The sequence below is a fragment of the Clinocottus analis genome, unplaced genomic scaffold (assembly GCF_023055335.1).
Source record: "Clinocottus analis isolate CAN_PGR_092001 unplaced genomic scaffold, fCliAna1.0.p SCAF_15, whole genome shotgun sequence".
Lineage (NCBI taxonomy): Eukaryota > Metazoa > Chordata > Actinopteri > Perciformes > Cottidae > Clinocottus > Clinocottus analis.
Genome location: NW_027175876.1, coordinates 6563004 through 6581570, shown reverse-complemented (window position 1 = coordinate 6581570; position 18567 = coordinate 6563004). Strand labels below are relative to the sequence as shown.

General features: G+C 39.8%; 2 protein-coding genes and 1 long non-coding RNA gene across 4 annotated transcripts; all 3 read right to left on the bottom strand.

Moving 5' to 3' along the window:
* Positions 1-2191: 2191 nt before the first annotated feature.
* LOC137785947 (hydroperoxide isomerase ALOXE3-like) lies at positions 2192-6758 on the bottom strand. Its single transcript, XM_068577524.1, has 10 exons — positions 6641-6758; positions 5474-5646; positions 5176-5319; positions 4868-5071; positions 3621-3707; positions 3352-3518; positions 3114-3235; positions 2933-3033; positions 2494-2664; positions 2192-2372 (listed from the first exon to the last, which is right to left on the bottom strand). Exons 1-10 carry the CDS (start codon positions 6756-6758, stop codon positions 2193-2195), a joined length of 1467 nt encoding a protein of 488 aa, XP_068433625.1. The 3' UTR covers position 2192.
* A 120-nt stretch (positions 6759-6878) lies between these two features.
* LOC137785736 (uncharacterized) lies at positions 6879-7456 on the bottom strand. Its single transcript, XR_011077531.1, has 3 exons — positions 7316-7456; positions 7083-7164; positions 6879-6973 (listed from the first exon to the last, which is right to left on the bottom strand). It is a non-coding gene; the product is annotated as an uncharacterized lncRNA (long non-coding RNA).
* A 3893-nt stretch (positions 7457-11349) lies between these two features.
* On the bottom strand, positions 11350-16413 carry LOC137786076 (F-box only protein 30-like). Of its 2 annotated transcripts, XM_068577726.1 has the most exons (5): positions 16280-16413; positions 15621-15761; positions 14950-15028; positions 12450-14524; positions 11350-12126 (listed from the first exon to the last, which is right to left on the bottom strand). In XM_068577726.1, exons 4-5 carry the CDS (start codon positions 14466-14468, stop codon positions 11932-11934), a joined length of 2214 nt encoding a protein of 737 aa, XP_068433827.1. In that variant the 5' UTR covers positions 14469-14524; positions 14950-15028; positions 15621-15761; positions 16280-16413; the 3' UTR covers positions 11350-11931. The 2 variants fall into 2 exon arrangements, with proteins under 2 accessions (XP_068433827.1, XP_068433828.1); XM_068577727.1 differs by lacking the exon at positions 15621-15761.
* Positions 16414-18567: the final 2154 nt, after the last annotated feature.

Here is an 18567-nt window from a genome sequence, read left to right as displayed (position 1 = left end):
TTCTTGTCCTGGTTGCAGCACATTTTTAACTGAATTTTGAATAAACAGAATTCGACCGGCACTTATCATGGCGGCCACTTCGGTACTTCTGGGTCATTTAATTCAGTTAGGGACTTTCCTAAGCAAAAAGGACTATTTGACCCTTGCTCACTACCTTGTAGGACTGCGCCAACCCTAATTTCTGGTTTTGTCACCTTTATGCCAAACCACCTACTGATCCTGCTTCCTTCAGATCATCTGAGTCCGAATAGTCAAAAAGGGGAAACAGGTCCGATCATCTCACCACATCAGAACCGATGTTTCCTGGCATATCTTTCACTTTGCCACATACTTGTTCAGTTATTGGTTTGTTACATCATAATTGTGCAATAGATCTGGCTGACGTTCAAACAGGCCCCGTCTCCAGTTCTCTGGAAGGTTTTTCTTGACAGTTCTCATGTACGAATGACTAATTTTTTTACTGGCTACGACAATCGAATGGCTAACTGTTCTGATAATTTGTGTAATTTCACAACACCACTACCGGTAACCTAATGCGCAAAGCCCAACCCATGCACCACTGGAAAAACACTCATGCTCTTCCAACTAATCTGAGGAAGGCAAAACACTCATGCTCTTCCAACTAATCTGAGCAAAGCAAGTTCATGTATAGCACATTTCCACAACAAGGCGATTCAAAGTGCTTCACATAAAACCATTAAAAAGCAGACTATGATGCAGATTTAAAAACAGTCAAGAAAACGTTAAAACAGTCAAGAAAAAAGAAAAAGAAAATGAATAAAAGTTGCAGTGCATGGTTTAAGAAATAAAAGTCTACTAAAATTAGTGGGAGGCTCATTTAGTAGTGTCCGATTCGTAATTAGAGGAGCATATCTTCTCAGAGCTGGGAAGCAGCAGGGGCAGACAGACTGGGCAGACTTAAGGTTTTTGGCAGAACAGACAACCATTAGATTGTAGTAGCCAGTAAATACCCCTCTGTAATCGTCGGGTAACACAACAACCCTTTATTTATTTATATGATTCTCTTGAGGTAAATTTGACCATTTTTAAACTGAAATCGAAGGGTGTACTGAGAAAGGCCCAAAGACCCAGACCAAAACTATTCAAACATACAACAATATTTCCATGGATAACAAGGCCTTACAAGGTAACCAAGAGATGAGAAACAAATTCAATGATATATAATTGCTTTTAGTGTATTTTACAGCTAATTTAAGACATGGGTAAAAACTGTCCGTTAACATAAAGTGATGGTAACATAAAGCTAACACAAGAGGAAGGATAAACAAAACACGATCTGAAACATGTAGTGGAAGAGGGATCCTCTGTTGCTCTCTCTATGGTTTCCTTTGTTTGGAGGGAGTTTTTTTCTGTGCCGATGTGAGGTGCCAGGATAGGATGTTGTATGTGTACAGATTGTAAAGCTCTGAGGCCAATTTTGTATTCTGGGCTATACAAAATAAATTGAAGAGACACGATTTAGTGGTTTGTATTTATTCACTCAAACATTACAGCAGTGGTTTTTGTAGGCACACTGGCGGAGATCTGAATTCGAATAAGTTCACTTTTTGACTTACATACATTTTTACTCCAGCTCAAGTCATGTTGACTTTTACCATTTTTTTTAAAGATTGAATGTAAATCACAAATGCGCGATGCATCCCTCCCTTCCCATTAACCCTCATTCAACTGGAAAATATTGTTTGGAAGTAACACCCTATAAAAGCCAGGTATACGTAAAAGGTGAAAAGCAAGAGCAGTAGTAATAAACAAAACAAAAACTGAAACATGTTGTACTTTACGTTACAGCTCGGTAATAACATGTATCATAGTATGCAATAAAAGCTGATATGTGACTTTATTAAGGTTTAATGTGTTCTTATGCTAGAAAGTTATCCTTCAGTTTGCCAATATGTGGTCAATTTACCCAAATAGCACGTGCAATTTGCTGCAACCATTTCTGGAAAGAACAAATATTTTCTACATAAACTGCTCATTTATTTAATTCCTCAACACATGTCTTTGTAAAACATAATTCACATAAAGTTACAGGTACCCCATCATAGGCTGACTTAACATGATACAGCCTAGAGTATAGTTTTCCAGAGTTTAACCCACAACCCAGCATGCAAGACGGGTGTTAAAGAGTATTGATGTTGTTGCCTCATGCACAGAGACACAAATGGCTTGAGTTAAATAGCAATACTGTTCTCGATAAGAGGAGGGTCCAGGTAGCTGTAGGGTATTTCAAGCTGCAAGTTTCTTGTTGCAATTGTTTCACTGAGGTAAGACAACTCTGCTTGAAATTCCTTCATCATCTGCTTTATAGCAGGCTCATGGAATCGTTCGTTGGGGTATGCACCAATGGGAACCTGCAAAAAGCACAAAACAGTAAATCAGATTGACACAGTACTGTGTTTGGTACACGCTTTATTTGAAACACGTTTAAAATGTGGACATGATATAATGAGTGTTCGTCATCACCAAACTTACCATGTCAGAGTAATTCTCTGAAAGGAGGCGAGCCATTGCTGCAAATTTGACTGTCTCTCCAACATTTGGGAGCGTCTCCAAAATCGTCTCCATGCTTGACTGCCCCTTAGTGGTTGGAGGAGGTTTGCGCAGCAGGAGTGGGCCATTTGGTGTCCAGAAGAAGTAGTCAAACTAAATAATGAAAGACATTTCAAGATGTAAAAACTTTGATGGAAAACCAATTAAATTAACTTGTTTTAATGTTAAACTTTGCTGGATGAAGTTATGTAAATCTACACTGGGAATTCAACCTTACCACCTTTGTAATGTTCAGTCAAATGAAAAATGGAATGAACAACAAAATGATTGTAGCAGCTCAATGTTCATACATCTGAAGTATTAAAACACAAATCATACTTGAATAAACATCAATACATATTCCAATGTCCCAACTCATTACCTGCCCATTGTTTACTGCAGAATGTTGACCTGTCACTGTGAAGATCACCATGGTGATGAATTTGATCACCTCCTGGACAGTATGAAAGCCAGCTGAAAACCCTGTTGGTAGAACAAATACTATCAGTTAATTATTGCATTCACTATCTTCATTACAATGCTGTAGGTTTACTGTTAAATACCTGAGGCTTTGTTTCCCAAGAAGCCATGTGTGAATATCTCACTGATCCAGTTCTGCAGCTCAGTGTCTTTACACACTTCACTGTCTGAGGGGTAGTAGTACTCCACTACTGCCTTCACAAAGCTAGTGAGCACAAAATAATTAGATTTACATGTTGTATATGTGAATACGACAGAAAGACTCTAATCTGTTGCTTGTAGAATAAATTGGGACAGTTGCAATATCCATTGAAAGATCACCTGTTGATGATGTTCCACAGCTTCAGACCATCATCTCTGTAGTAGAAGTTGGGGATGGATTCAAGTCCTCGTGCAGTGATGTTCTCTGGCAGACAGAGAGAGCTGTAGGTCGTTTCAGAGAGATGCCTTCTCATGAGCTCCGTCAGTCCGTCGTATCCAAGTGAACTCTAATAAATCATGAATGGACACATATTTAAAATACATTCACACATGTCTTCAAGTAAAAGAATCATGCATTGTATTCTGATATGTATTTTACAGAGCCATACTATACTCAAAGCCCCATCCGGTCCAAAAAGAGATACGCGGCCTCCAGTGTTGATAAACAGAGTGGACTGGAAGTGTGGAAACAGCAGCTTTGCAGAGAAAGGAAACATTTTATCAGGCAGTACATCTTGTTTGTGTTGTTCAAAGGAATCCAGAAGCAAACAAAAGTGAAAACAGGCTTTCAACAAGTACTTTTTTTTCTTTTACAGAGTAAACCCTGATGGCTGCAAAGTTCTTTATCTGTAAGTTAACTGTCACTACAAAATTAGTAATAATGTAGGGGGTTCATCATTGGAAATTGTAAAGCTCTTACAAAGGCCAATACATTTGGTCTTCGCTATTCAGACATTTTTGCATACTAGAAAACACACACACACACAATTAGTTTTACTATGGAAAGGAGCCTTTTAATGTTTTGTCTTTTCTAGTCAAATGGTGGAGGATCATTTTAATAGAATCTGGAGAGTGATATGCAAATGTCTCTTATAGAGTGTCAGAATAGCAAAAGCTTATGTCGAGTAGATGTGGTCGAAAAAAAGTGGACTAATAGAACGTCAAAAACACAACATTAGCAAACTCTGTCATCTAAACTGACTTGGGAAATATTTTTATGATTCCAGGGGCAGACTTTTTTATTTTAGATACATGTAACTTTACATCTCATGATCAACAAAGACCATTAAAAATGTTAACGGCACACTAACAGGAAACGAGCTACAGAGCAATTGACAAGACACTTTGGGGACATCCCCAAGTTTCCTATTCAATATTTCCTCGTTCCTCTGTTTCCCTTATTATTGAGCCTGAAGTGTTTGTTTTTTAAGAAAATCTTCTAAGCCATTGTTTTATTGCTTCATTTTTCTTTGAACATGAGAAAGAAAATATGACCCAAAACCAATCTGACTCCCCAGTAGGAATAATTTGTGTCCCATTGCGTCCCGCTTTGAGGGGTCTAACCATTAAGTGTACTATAAATAAGTTAATTTAGATGGAACAAATAACACGCATTATCGCTTTCAGGTAATACATACTTTTTAAATTGTAATGTTATGCGACTATTCTGAGATCAACATAAAATATTAGTTAAGATATCAAGTCTTTGCGTTTTAAACTTGTATTGCATGCATTCCTCATCCCTTTTCCTGTAAATTCCTGTCTTGACATACAACACCCGAAAGTATACCTGAAAAATCAATCATTCAAATGTCAACTCATCAGTTCAGATCAAAGAAATAGATTAAAAAAATACCTTATAGAGAGGATGAATCACAGAGAAGCTGCGGAGAGCAGCAACAGCATAGACCTCTGACAGAAAGTGAGTTTTCATGAGGTGTTGGACTGCTTCATGATCCATAGTATCAGCATTTTTAATAAACATCTTGGCAAGCAGCCAGTCAGTCTCTGAGTCGCTGGGCAGAAAGATGGGGTTCTGCTCAGAAGGCTGTTGATGCAACTGGAATTTGATGAAAACATATTTAGTTTCTGTAGGTTCAAATAGTGCAAGTGGACTTTTGAAAACATAGTAATGTACGGTGTAATGTAACATGATCATGTGACCTGTATTGCGATGGGCATCAGTTTGTTTTTTGGGTTCGAGTAGAGCAAACAGAGACCAGCAGTCACATGCAGAGGTTCTCCATTATTGTCTCTCGGGCGTATTCCATCCATCTTCTTCTGGTCATAGAGGAATATATTGCCTTTCTGTATGTGGATGAGAGACAGAGAGAAGCGTTTCAAACATCAATAGGTTTCACAGACACATCGAGGCAATACGATATTGGCATGATAAACACATACAGTCATCTCCCAAAGCACAGATTATCTCCAAACTAAAGCCCCTCTTCCTCTTCCATACCTTCATTTCCTCCTGCAGAGAGCTTCCCTCTTTCAGGAACGGCTTCACCATCTCCTCTGTGACTGCGAAGTTTGGGGGAAGAGCTGAGCAGCGCTTGATCACCATGGGGTTGAGTCCATTCAGAAACTGGAATCCATAGAAATCATCGTCCTTCCAGTGCTCTGTAACATACTCTGGAAGAATTGCAAATATGAGATATGATACATTATCTATACATCTATTTAATATCTAATGTCTAACTTTTTTCAAGTACAAGATGTTGATCATAGTCTTTGCTGGTTTGTTCCTGAGAGATTTCTACTTTGTCTAAAAATGTATTGTTTTACCCAACAGGAACGACATCCAATCTAATGTAATTCGATATTTGTGAACTAATTTGAATGGCTAGCCGTGAGAACAATTCACTCAACCCCTCGGAGTAAAATCATTAAAACAGGAACATTTATGAAGGAGCAGAGTCAGAAGTACAACGTGAGAGACAAATTGCATATCCAAGACTGCTCTCCGAATGAGCAAAGCACTACCTTCTTAAATAGCTTAAGGTTATCAATACACCGAGGCCACCATGACGTCTTTAGATTGGCCTCGGCATGGTAAAAATGGAATTGCACGTTCTTTCAGACAGAGACACACAGATTCCCCAGTCTCATGGCTATCAGGAGACATGCTGACTTTGTGTGTAAGATTAACCAGAGACAGTAAGATAAGTCTGAATATTACAGTGAAACAGTAACTGATTAAGAGTGAATATGTTTTTCTTCCAACATTAGCTAATTATGGGTTGTATAGACACACCGTGCAGATATACTTTGCCAAGTGCACCTTTCTAATTAAAAGTGTGCCTTGGGTTTGCATTTCGGTAAATCACAGCGATATTACTCCCCAAAACACTTAATTTCATAAGCAGAATATCAACTTTTCTTGAAATGCTTTCATATATATTGTATTAATATCTTTTCAGAATTAACTATTGTGTTGAACTAATGATAGAATCTGCCAAATACTCTTTTATATTCATGCGCTTATTGTTATGAAATTATGTCAATGACATTATTCATGATGTGCATCATCGGGAAAAACATATTCATTCACTGGTTTTGAAATGATGTCAATGACATTATTGTTGTGACTTGCACTGCAGAGGTGGATCATGGGGAAAACAAATACCTGACATTGTTGTCTTTTTCCACCAGAAGATTTTTTTCATGTCTTCAATGCTTTCCCATTTTTCAGCAGATCCAAGCAGCCCCTTGATCTTCAGCTCAAGACCGCTGAAGGTATACATGATATATGATTAAACAGCATACTGCATTCTCAAATTGACTTTGTTCCTCAAAACATAGAACATATAACCAGTTGTTATCTACGTAGACATACGTTTTCATTTTCACGAAATCTATTTCATCTGATTTGGACTTAGAGAAGCGGATTTCAGCTGGAAGATCCAACGCATTATTGAAGTTGTTGATGTGAGGTATTCCTTCAGCCAAAATCTTCCATCTGAAAAATAAATAAGTTACCAAAAGGCACGTATGAATTTCTCCAGATGATTTCTGAGACCATAACAGCAGCTCCTGGTACATGCTGTACTGCACACATACACACTTACTGGTAAAAGCTCTTTCTAAGGATCAGCTCTTTTTCGCGGTGGTCAATCAACAGGGGATGGTCCTCCTCAAAACCCTTCAAGGCTGAAGCATGAAGGGAACATAACATCAAGACAACTTTAAAAGACACAATTGACAAAACCGTCAACAAAACAAATGTGTGAAAAATAAGTTATATCTATAAATCTCAATATTTAAGATCCTTTATCAATTATTGGGGGAACTTGAAACCGACCTCTCCCTCCTCTGAGCTCCACCAGTTCTCCTCTAGAGATCCATCTGTAACAGGGGAAAAGAAGGGCTTCTCCTTCAGGAGTCGTCACCACTATTTTGGAGAGGTACCACTCATCTTCTGGGAGAATGAAAAAAGGATCTTTCTCCACCTTGAGCAGCAGAAGTTTCCCCAGAGACAGATTGGTGCTCAGGGTGTAAGTTCCTGTCTTGAAACAAAGAATAATGTGTAAATTTAAACAAATAATTACAATATAATACAATTCAACATGACTGTTATAGTGTTTTAAATAGTAAATTACCCTTAATATTTAATATAACGTAACACAATGTATGTATCTAAGGCATACAAATGTCCACACAGACCGGGGGATTTTTTTGTGTGTTTTCAGTGTATAATTTTAAACATAAGATCAACCAAAAATGTATTGTGTGTGAATACGCGGTAGTCTTAACATCACAGAATGTCAAAGTCAACGCAGTACAAATGTCTGCACAGACCGGATAGTCTTCTTAAATATTTATTTAAATATTAAAACAAATAGAAATCTAGATCAACATCTAGGAGGTGCGTGGTCAAAGACAAGCCAACTGGCTGGTTAAAGCCCTTCATAGGATACATCCTGCTACAAATATAAGAAATTCTAAAGCAATGAGCTGGACTCTGTATTTAAACGTAACATGTGACCTTAGCACCATGAAGAGGAAATGCCATTAGATTGTGTTTTCACTGTATGATATGAAATGTTATCCTGTAAAGATCAACCAAAAACAAATTGTGTGTGAATGCGCGGTAGTCTTTGTAACATCACACAAGGTCAAAGTCAATGTAGTTCTCCTTGGGAATAGAAGAGTCTACAAGTCCAGGTGGAAAGAAAGAGAGAAGCAAAGGTTGGCTTAAGTTTAGTGAAGCTATGCGAGGTCTGCGTGTGCCAGAAAAAGATGTCGTCATAGCAGGCATGATTGTTCAATCAGAGACTAACAATACCCAGAAATAAAAACTCTGAACAATGTCATACTCTCTGTTGTCTGGGTCCGCCACCACACCCTGTGACATCAAGTGTATTAATTATATAAAAGGTAAATGTTCCTTCAATTAGTCCGAAGACAAATACTACCTCAGCATTTATGGAAACACAAACAAAAGTCATTACATTGTCCCAGATCTAATTTAAGGATGTTAAATAGGATTCAACTTACTGTTGCTCTCACATGGTCCCTGCCAAAGTTGTCCAACTCGGTTCTCTCACTCTGCCCTTCAGTTCCAAATAAGGTGACATATATGTGGTCCCATGTTCCTGCATATTTCATGTCACCTGTTGTGACTTCTAGCTTGTACTCAGCCATGATCAGTCTGTGGAAACTGTCGAGAAAAAGAAACACATTTACATCTCTAAATTGCAGTGTGAATGTTTCACATCTCTGCAAAAAACACATTAATGACACTGTATGAATGTTTTGATCTGGTTTACACTAGTTTTTTAAATGATTCATTACATTTTTCTCCAATTTGTTGTAAACAGGGATAAAACTATGTTGTTAACACTTAACTTTGTTAAGGATTATCCTGGTCACTTTACTACAAGTGTATTATTTGGATCATCAACTGTCATACCACGAGGAAAGAGAAGGAAAGTTCATACCTACACGTTCAGGTTGAAGCTGGTCTGTGTTCCTGCTTCTTGTCTCTTGTAAGACCGTCCTCCCTGCCTTATATCTGTTTGCTACTACCTCCCGCCCATAAGAGATGATGTAACTATAAACTAAACATCTTATAAAATAAAAGAAGTTACCAAAAGGCACATATGAATTTCTCCAGATGATTTCTGAGACCATAACAGCAGCTCCTGGTACATGCTGTACTGCACACATACACACTTACTGGTAAAAGCTCTTTCTAAGGATCAGCTCTTTTTCGCGGTGGTCAATCAACAGGGGATGGTCCTCCTCAAAACCCTTCAAGGCTGAAGCATGAAGGGAACATAGCATCAACACAAGTAACATAAAGTGTATTAATTATATGAAAGTGTTCCTTCAATTAGTCAGAAGACAGATACTACCCTAGTATATATGAATACACAAACAAAGTCATTACATTGTATGTATATTTCACTAAATGTTTTAAATTTGTCAATAATATATTTGCAAAAGCTTTTGATCATTTTTCTAAACTCAAATTTTCTAACACTTAACTTCATCCAAGATTATCCTATTTACGTAGTATTTGGATCATCAACTGTCATACCATGAAAAAAGATAAGCAAAGTTCCACACATACACCTTCAGATTGAAGCTGTTCTGTGGTCTGTGTTGGTCAAGGCTGCCTCTCGGGACTTTTAGACTCGTCTGTCATGTTGTGGTGTATTTGCAGATTATAATCTGATCATAAAAAAAACGTTTATGAAACACCACACAGCAGTTTTTTATTGTAATGTAACAACATAGTTTATTCAAAAGAAGATAATCAGAAACACGACTCTGACTGAAGAGCTTTAACTCTTTCAATAAAGCTTCTGAAACTGAAGTAAAATATAAGAATGAGGGTTGAGGCTGGAGTACAACACCAAAGAGAGAATATCAATACGTCAGTTTGATCACTTCACAGCACTTTTCAGCAATGTAACATTCGTAGTTTGCAGATTATTGAAAGTATTTTAAAGTTATAGCAACATCTATTTACATGATCTGTGATTGTCTTCAGGATCGTTTGTTCTTGAAAACATCGAATGATATGTCACTTTAAATGTTGCAAGGAATTGTGCAGTTCAAGTACTTCCAATGCTAAAGAAGCTAAATTAGGATTTGTTTCCTTTGCTTTCTTGGTTTGTCACTAAATGTCTTCACCAAGTTACATTATGATTGTGCAATAGATCTGGCTGACATTCAAACAGGCCCCGTCTCTAGTTCTCTGGAAAGTTTCTATTGACAATTCTCATGTACGCATGACTAATTATTTTACTGGCTACTACAATTACAACTAATGCGCAAAGCCCAACCTATCCAACACTGGCAAAACATTCATACTCTTCCAACTAATCAAGGCCAGGCAAAACATTCATACATATATACAGCAGTGTTGGGCTTTTTTTTTTTATTAAACAAGCTATGATTTATAGTTTTATATAGCAATCGCTCAGTCTTTGCCTAAGAATAGGAGGGTGGAGGGGAGGGGGGGGACACTTTTTGTTAAAAAGATGACTGTCTCTGAGTCTTCTATTTTATTCCTGAATTTTGCCTTCACACCCTCATGGTTGCCCCACAGGCTTGGTTGCCCCAACAATGAAAATGTGTTTAGCTGCTCTTCAGTAATGTTTAATCAATGAATATTTCTCGCAATAAATCATATTAGGTATTATTGCTCAATGTCAGAGTTGGCATAATTTACCAGAACCATTTAGGACTTGTTAACCCACAAGTATAAGAAGACTTACTCCCAACCTGATTTGGCCGCCTTCGTCTTCCAAATAAATTACTCGAAACCTGAACTTTGTCAGCATCTGTAACATTTGTAGTTTGCAAGCAGGTTTAACAGATTAATGAAAGTACACAACATCTAAACATTTCCAAATGCTGCTAATGGTGACTTAAATGATCTGCGTTTGTCGATCATAATTGTTTGTTCTTGTGAATAGCCAAATGGTACATCACTTTAAATGTTGCCACTGCAAGGAATTATAGTGCGGCATCATCTTCATTCCTTTCGTCAAGGAAGTCCAGTGTTTCCTATGCTAAAGGACCGTCAAACCGTGCTCAGGCACTCCCCATTCTAGACAGGTCGCTTTCTGTCAATCCAAGGATGGAAGTGTTCTTGAAACTTGTCAATATCGTCTTTTTTTGGATATTATTCATGAAAACAGTTCAAAGATTGCTAACCATTCACAAAAGCTATACCTTTTGTACAAATCTTTGTATCTGAATCAGACATATTTAATATTTTCCAAAAGAGGCTATGCATAGTAACAACAATGACATATTATACTGAATAACTAAGGAGAACCTTAAAGACAAACAACTACATAAAAGGCTGTAAAGCTTTATTAAACGGTAGCAAATCACATGCATTATCAGACTGTCATATTAATTGCCATCTTTTTTGACTCAACGTCCTACAAATCCAGACAACAGACTTGCAATAGGTGGACACCTGCTATAGGAATCAGAAAGACGAGATCATTTCGGGTCACATACCAAGATAAGAGGGTGACGCAAATCTTGTGTAAAGTGCTGGCATAACTTCTGTCACACAGAAATAATGCAATATAACCAACAATCCGCTTTTCCTGATGGCTACTGATGAAAGGCAAGATAGTGAAAACATTTATACAGTATATCATATATAATAATATAAATCTATTATGCATATTTGTCTTCAGGAAAATATATTTTATCTTACCAGAATAAGGATACATTTCAGCAAAAAATCCATGCAATCCACATAGAAACACCCACAACAACAGACCTTGATTGTGGCAATTAGGGTGTTTTTTAGTTAAGGCTTCTTAATAATGTAGTGTAAAACAGGAAGAGTTATATGTTTTCAAGACATAAAATATGTAATTGCAACATCCACGTAATACCACAGTGACTCTTGTGCAGCTACGAGAGGTCATCTTTGTTTAATCAGGTGTTAATGTGACGCAGGACGCGACGCAGCGAGTGTCCATCTCGTGCAGTGCACATGGCAGGAAGGGGCACAGGCTCCGTCTTGTGCTCCACGTTGTTGAAGTGGCACTTCTTGAGATGGTCCGACATGCTGGGGAGATCGGTGAAACCCCAAGACAACACTGGGCTGAAAGCGGTGCTGAATCTCCACACCTGCGACCGAAATAAAGAAAAAAAGATGACGACTGAAGGTCAAAACTTCACATATAAGCTTTGTCTGAAGCTACAATCCCTGTTTTTTGTTACAGCAATCCTGAATCTACCTTCCAGCTCACTACTATCATACACTTTGTTTTAAAAAATATGGTAAAAAGTACAAAATAAAAGTGTGCGTATAATATTATAGTATTTACTGTAGCTACAGTGGCACATCAGCTATTTGGAATGTTTTCTCTTGTCAAAAGCACAACATCTTTGTATCCGATTTGATAAGATATTGTAAAATAAAAATCCATCAGAAAACTCTGACTACTCACTCTGTTTTTGATCTGCCATGACACAGTGCCAGGGGTACTCGGCCATCGTCTCCGCTCCCACTGCAGCTCCACTATGCCCCTGATCTGGAGGAGACTGGCACACAACTCCCTCATTGTCCGTGACACCAGTGACAGCTGGCAGAGGCTGAAACTGTCCAGGAATCCAGCTATGTGCCACAGTATCTCAATGGGAAGCCCACTAATTTGATCACACTGGAAGTCACTAAGAAATTTTGCCCTTGGGCAAGGCTGTACCCCGAAGGACCTGAGGTGCCTGTCATGAACCACTTTGGCTCCCGCGGTAGATGGGTAAAACCTCCGCTGAGAAAATGTGCAACCATAATATGCCAGGGGGCAGCGGTGCTCCATCCAACCATTGAGGCCAGCATGAATGTCACCATGGACATTTGTGAAATGGGAAGAAAACTGGTCCCGCCGCAATGACTGACCACAGACAAACGGGAACATGTGCTGGTAGCGGGGGTTCGGTGGGAGGTAGCGGTTATGCGGGACTGCCTCGACCTCCAGAGCTTCCAGAACAAGCCCAAGGCGGAGAGTGCGGAAAGGGCTCGGATAGGATAGCTGTGGGGCAGCATGGTCACAGGCAGATGCAGAGGCAATTTCACCCACTCTGGTGTTGGTTACCAAGATTGCCGCAGGGAAAGTGAAAGTCTGTGTGCCAAAGTCAACACGGTAGCCGTCAACATAGACTGTGTCAGAGATCCTCCTACACTCTCTGGACTCCTCCAAACAGAAGAGCAGCGCTGCTGTGATTAGATCAATTTCTCCTAGACCCATGGGGTCGTCCACCTGTTCCAGATCCGAGGTATCTACTGCCTTGTCCTCCATTTTGGGTCGCAATCTAAACGCCGACCTGTCTGGGATGAAACCTATCCGTCCATTAGGTAATGAAGTTTGTCCCTGGCCCCTAAAAAAATTGTAGTTGTGGAACTTTCGCTCAGGCCCATGGTTCCCTAAAAGAACTAGTCCCCTATCTTCCAGGACCACATGAGCAGCTCTCTGTGCCACACCCTGGCTGACATGCATTGGAGATGTCATTGGGGGGTGGACCGGCTCCTGAGAAACCCCAGCATTTATGTCATCTTTCACCTCAACCGGATAGCTTTTTAAAATATTTAGATCTGTTCCTGTCACAGCCCCATTTCCTCTCAAACAGCTAGAACAAACACTTTGCTCCTCCATCTCTTTTTTATTAGAACCATCAGCAGCTCCAGGTGTTTTTCCGTCGGGTCCATTCTGAAGGTCTCCGTAGTTGCTGGATCTATTCTTGATACACTCCTTGCTGCTGTCAATAAGGTTTGCACTGCTCACAAAGTCCAAAGCAGCAACTAAGCTTCTTGCAGTTTCCACTGTGGCCTCGTAGAGTTTACTGAAGTGCTCCTCGTTCAAGCCATTAATTCCACTGGCAATTCTCTCTTTTGCCGAGCCTTGTGGGGGAGGTTGTGCCTGATGTGAGGATGATACCTGTGAAGGTGACTCAGTAATGGTGGAGGCCTCAGGGGCAGATGTAAGCAAAGCTGAGTCTGTTGCCCTGTTCTCCTTACTAGCAGGGACAAGTGTCTCTCCTTCTAACGTAGGTGCCATGGCAATCACCTTGAGGGATTCGAGTAGTGTACGCTGGTCCTGAAGAGCAAGGGCCATATCCAGCTGCTCCACCTCTTCCACCCCACGGCTCAGGCTCTCGTAGGAAGTGTAGTCCAGACAGCTAACAGGCCATCTGTTCCACTCCATAGTGCAGCACACCACTCCAGCTGGACACACTTCAAGGTGTGCATACATTTGGTTGCGAACCGGGGTGGCCGGGCAGCCATAGCCACTGTTTAGGCAGGGAACCCTCAACAGTGCGCACATAAGGTGGTGTTCATCAGCTTTGCAGGAGTGAAATACAGCCCCACACACCAAGGGACAGGTGATAAGATCACACGAAATGCCTGGTTGAGGTCTGACCATGCATCTCTGATTGACACAGGACATACAGTGGACATGATCCTCCTCCATCTTCAGACCTCAAAGAGGTGTAAAGCTTCTGATAGTGACTGAGAAAATCCACCGCTCTGCCAAATAGTCAGAAAGAGAAATAATATCAGTTATTAAAGATGAGATAAGAAAAGCAAAATCAAACTGTATTGATGCCCCGGGGGCATCATCACAAGCTGTTGAGGTACCACATTTGAATTACACTACTACACAAAATACAAAGTATTTAACAGTAAATATTATGTTAGAACTGATGTAACTGGTGATAATCTTTTTACATTTGTGGTAAATGTGATTGACATAGTAAAATAGGCTTGCATACATAAATTAAGTCAATGAAACAGGACTACCAAACAAACTGAAGGACTACGGAAACCCAAGTTGTGCTGTCATGTCTTGCCATGTCTAGAACCGGCTCAAAGGCTGTGAAACAGCGCCCCACCTCGTTCATGGACATCAACTGCAATCACGTAATGCACTGTTGGCTGTTTTATACAAATACCTTTTTAGGAAGCTTCCCAGCGCAATATCAAGGAGGCCAAAACCTTTCCCTTCAAACATTAGGAAGTCACAAGAAAGCTCTAGAAAGACCATGGAAAAATAAAAACAATTAGGTTGATACAGATAGTTTAGGAGTTACATTGGCAGTGTGTGAAGAAGACAAAGTTGCCATTTCATTGACGTCTGGTTGTGTACACATTGTATGATTTCCTATAGTTGGGATACATGTTTTGACATACTAAGTGCAAAAGCAATGTGCAGACAGAAAAAAACACTTCTACTGATTGTTTTCTAGTAAGTTACATCCAATATGGTAACTTGTATTCTGATCATTTCATGTGCAGACAGAGTACTGAGAAAGTGAATGTTCTTCAACTGAGACGCTCATCTATGATGCTTCTGGTAAAGTAACACAGCACCGGTCTGTCTGTTCTCGTCATAATGGTATGCAACAATAAATTGAATATACTTCAACACAATTTGAAAAAAGAACAGCTATTCTGTCACTTCGAAGTTTTGGGCTGACTTGCAAATTTAGCTTGCATAGCTATCATCTGCATCATCTAGTCACCGAGCTAGACCATCGCACATTTTAATCACAATAAAGCCTTCCATGTGGTGAATATCTACTGTGCCTGATTTGGCTAAATAGGTTGTAGCAGTCAGACTCACTTGGCCCAAAAGAGGCGCATCCGCTGATGACAACAGAGCCGGATTCCTCCCATGAACACACAAGCACAGCACTATGCCGGTTAACGATGGCGACATGATGGTTAGCTGCTGTGTACAGTCATGTATATACACACCCCGGGACTGAAAGCCAGTTTGTGGTCAACTGTTATTATCGCTGTGGAATAAACTTGTTTTTGTAACAATGACAGGCTAGCTTACGCCGACCGGTGTTGCGGTTTAATAAGCGACCGTGTTAACTGGCCACTTTCAGCCAAAGGCGTCCGTTGTTGTCGCAGTTACAGACAGCCCTTGAAAAAAATGAAGAAAACACGTACTTAGCTTCCCTCGTAAATTCCGCATTGTTTAATTTGTATACGATATATTATTATATATAAAATGATTTGACATGGTATTAAACAATAAAAAGTGGCATTCACGAGGACAGCTAAACGTGCTCTATTTTGTATTTTTCGATACGGCTGTCGTAACTACGACAAGAACGGACGCGTTCGGCTAAAACGTCGCCAGTTAACAGGGTCGCCTGTTAAAACGTAACACCGGCTAATGTTTGCTTCCAACAGCTAGCCAGCTCGGAAGTTCACAAAAAAAGCTAACTCAGCATGACATCGTTGGGTTCAACACACGCAGTAGCTTCTCACCTTAACGTTGTGTTGGTAGGGGCACGTGTGATACGATGTGTGTTTGGTTTTTGTATCTAAAAGCAAGGAGTTGTTACTGTACTTGCCACTCTTGAGAAACTGATGGTTAGCTTCCTACAATCCATGTCAGTCAGCCTCCATTTTTTTCTGTTAAAAACTTTATTGACGGAAATGTAGACGTACAGCGATTTTGCGTGTGTCTTTACGCGGGTCGAGAGTTCATATGGACATGAAAAAAAAAAAAATGAGAAAAACGACAACAGAAAAGGAAAAGAAATAAAATGCGCGACGATACATTGTTGACAAACTATAGCATACTATAGCATATTATGAATATATGATATACAAATCTGACAATTTAAATTCCTTTTTTTAAATGAGGTCGTTTTTTGTGCAGTTTATTTCGAATACATGTATTACTACATTTAGAATCCACGACATCTACACCATCTATCATTAAATGTAACCACCAGTAGCAGACGCAGCTTCTCGGTGCTTGCAGGGACCAGTATTTAACAGCAGAGGGCACTGTTGTACTAATTTGGCCACGCGGCCTCCTAGTAATGGTTAGACTGCCTAAATTCATTGTGTTAACTGAAGGACACGCCACATTTCGAGGTCAGGGTCACCTACAAAACAGCACCCCTGGAGCAGGAGGGGCTGACTCATGGACACATCAGCAGGACAGTGCTAGCAGTACTGAATACACTTGTCATAGGGTGTTGAAACATGCCCAGTCCGTGGGACCATCATCATTTATACGATGTAAAATTTAAATATAAAAAAGGTGTCAGAATTTGCAATGGCTTTTCCGTATAAACCATTACATTATTATTCAGTGTGTGTGTGTGTGTGTGTTATTATGCTGCATTTAAGAATGCTCAGTGGATTCTGCACACTGCATATTGGATTTACCATGAATCCAAGAATGATGTCATGCAAACATTTGTGTTTCACAGGTTCATATGAGGTTTACTTTTTTAGGTGCTAGGCAACCATATTTTACTATGCACCGTGCTGATGCCTTCCAATCCACGAGATAGGCAACAGGGTTAAGCAAATGAAGGTTGGCTCTTTAACTCCATCACTCAATGAGCTGTGAACTTCTGTTGATGAAAGCTATGCCTTGCTTTGCAAATGTTTTAAGTTGCTTAATGTTGCATATAAGACTGCCAACCAAGTATTTATATAAGATGCTTTGCTAATGTTGTCTGTAAACGGTCACGTTGTAAAAGGCTATCAATCCCACGTTAATGAAAAGATCCAATGTGGCTGAATGTGATTCCCCGAAGTTGCACAAAGCCAGGTTATGAAAGATGGAGCTTATCAAAAGATTGATTGATGAGGTTTATGTTTTGAGTAAATAAAACAGAAATGTATTTTTATTTTTGTTGGATCATTACATTTTTTCACAGCTATAAGCAAAGACAGAGACGAGCCCAAAAAGAACATGACGAATTGCAATACATATATTCCTTTAATTGATTGTTATATAATTAACACTTAGACCTATAGGCTATTGCTGGAACGACTTGTGGTCAACCCACGCAGACTGCAGTCCTTGAATAAACCCAGCACTGCCGTCGCCCTTTGCCCTGCAGTGTGACTGCAGCATCCAAGTAGTCCCTCCTTCTCAAACATGTCACTTTAATTCCGGTTCAATAGCAGATGCTCACTCCCGAAGCTCGGGGCGCCAGCAGTTGCAGTGTCCCAGCGACTCTTTTATAAGTTTGTTCGTGATTTATACCGCCTGGCGTGAGTCACGACAAGACCCTGTCAAAGTAAACTGCATGTCCCCCAGGAGCTGGCCGTGTCTTTGCGTGGGATAACGCGCAGGGTGAAGTTAAACCATTAAGACTCAATCGATGTCTTCAAACTCCTGGAATGGACCAAAAGACAATGAATTCCATGAAAAAGTACATGCTTTTATGAAATGTATTTTCCAATGAAGAGCTCACCAAGGGATTTAGGCAGACCTTGTGGCGTATGTTAATATCTGGTTTAAGTAGCGATTTCAGCACGTTAATTAAAGAGATCTATGACACATGGCTTATGTCATCAATGACCTTCAATCAAACGCTAGATGGCGCGAAACAAAATTTGGCTGCTGTCCATGGTGCTGAACACATTCATTGTGGCCTATTAGAAGCTAAGGGCCGCATGCAAACTCAGTGGTGAACATATGAGGTATAATCATGAAGGACACGACACCTCTGTCCACTTGTGTCTGTCTAAAATGCCATAAAGTCTCTTCAGCTATAGGGAGCTGTCACCTGATTAACATGGTA

What these genes read in the sequence shown, in the direction of transcription:
- LOC137785947 (XM_068577524.1), bottom strand. Translation starts at nt 6,758, where the DNA reads ATGTATACCTTCAGCGGTCTTGAGCTGAAGATCAAGGGGCTGCTTGGA. An exon ending in CGGATGGGGCTTTGAGTATA is followed by an intron (nt 3,519 to 3,620) that starts GTATGGCTCTGT and finishes ATGATTTATTAG; the next exon opens with AGTTCACTTGGATACGACGG. An exon ending in CAGAGAATTACTCTGACATG is followed by an intron (nt 2,373 to 2,493) that starts GTAAGTTTGGTG and finishes TGCTTTTTGCAG; the next exon opens with GTTCCCATTGGTGCATACCC.
- LOC137786076 (XM_068577726.1), bottom strand. Translation starts at nt 14,468, where the DNA reads ATGGAGGAGGATCATGTCCACTGTATGTCCTGTGTCAATCAGAGATGC. An exon ending in CATGGCAGATCAAAAACAGA is followed by an intron (nt 12,127 to 12,449) that starts GTGAGTAGTCAG and finishes TTTCGGTCGCAG; the next exon opens with GTGTGGAGATTCAGCACCGC.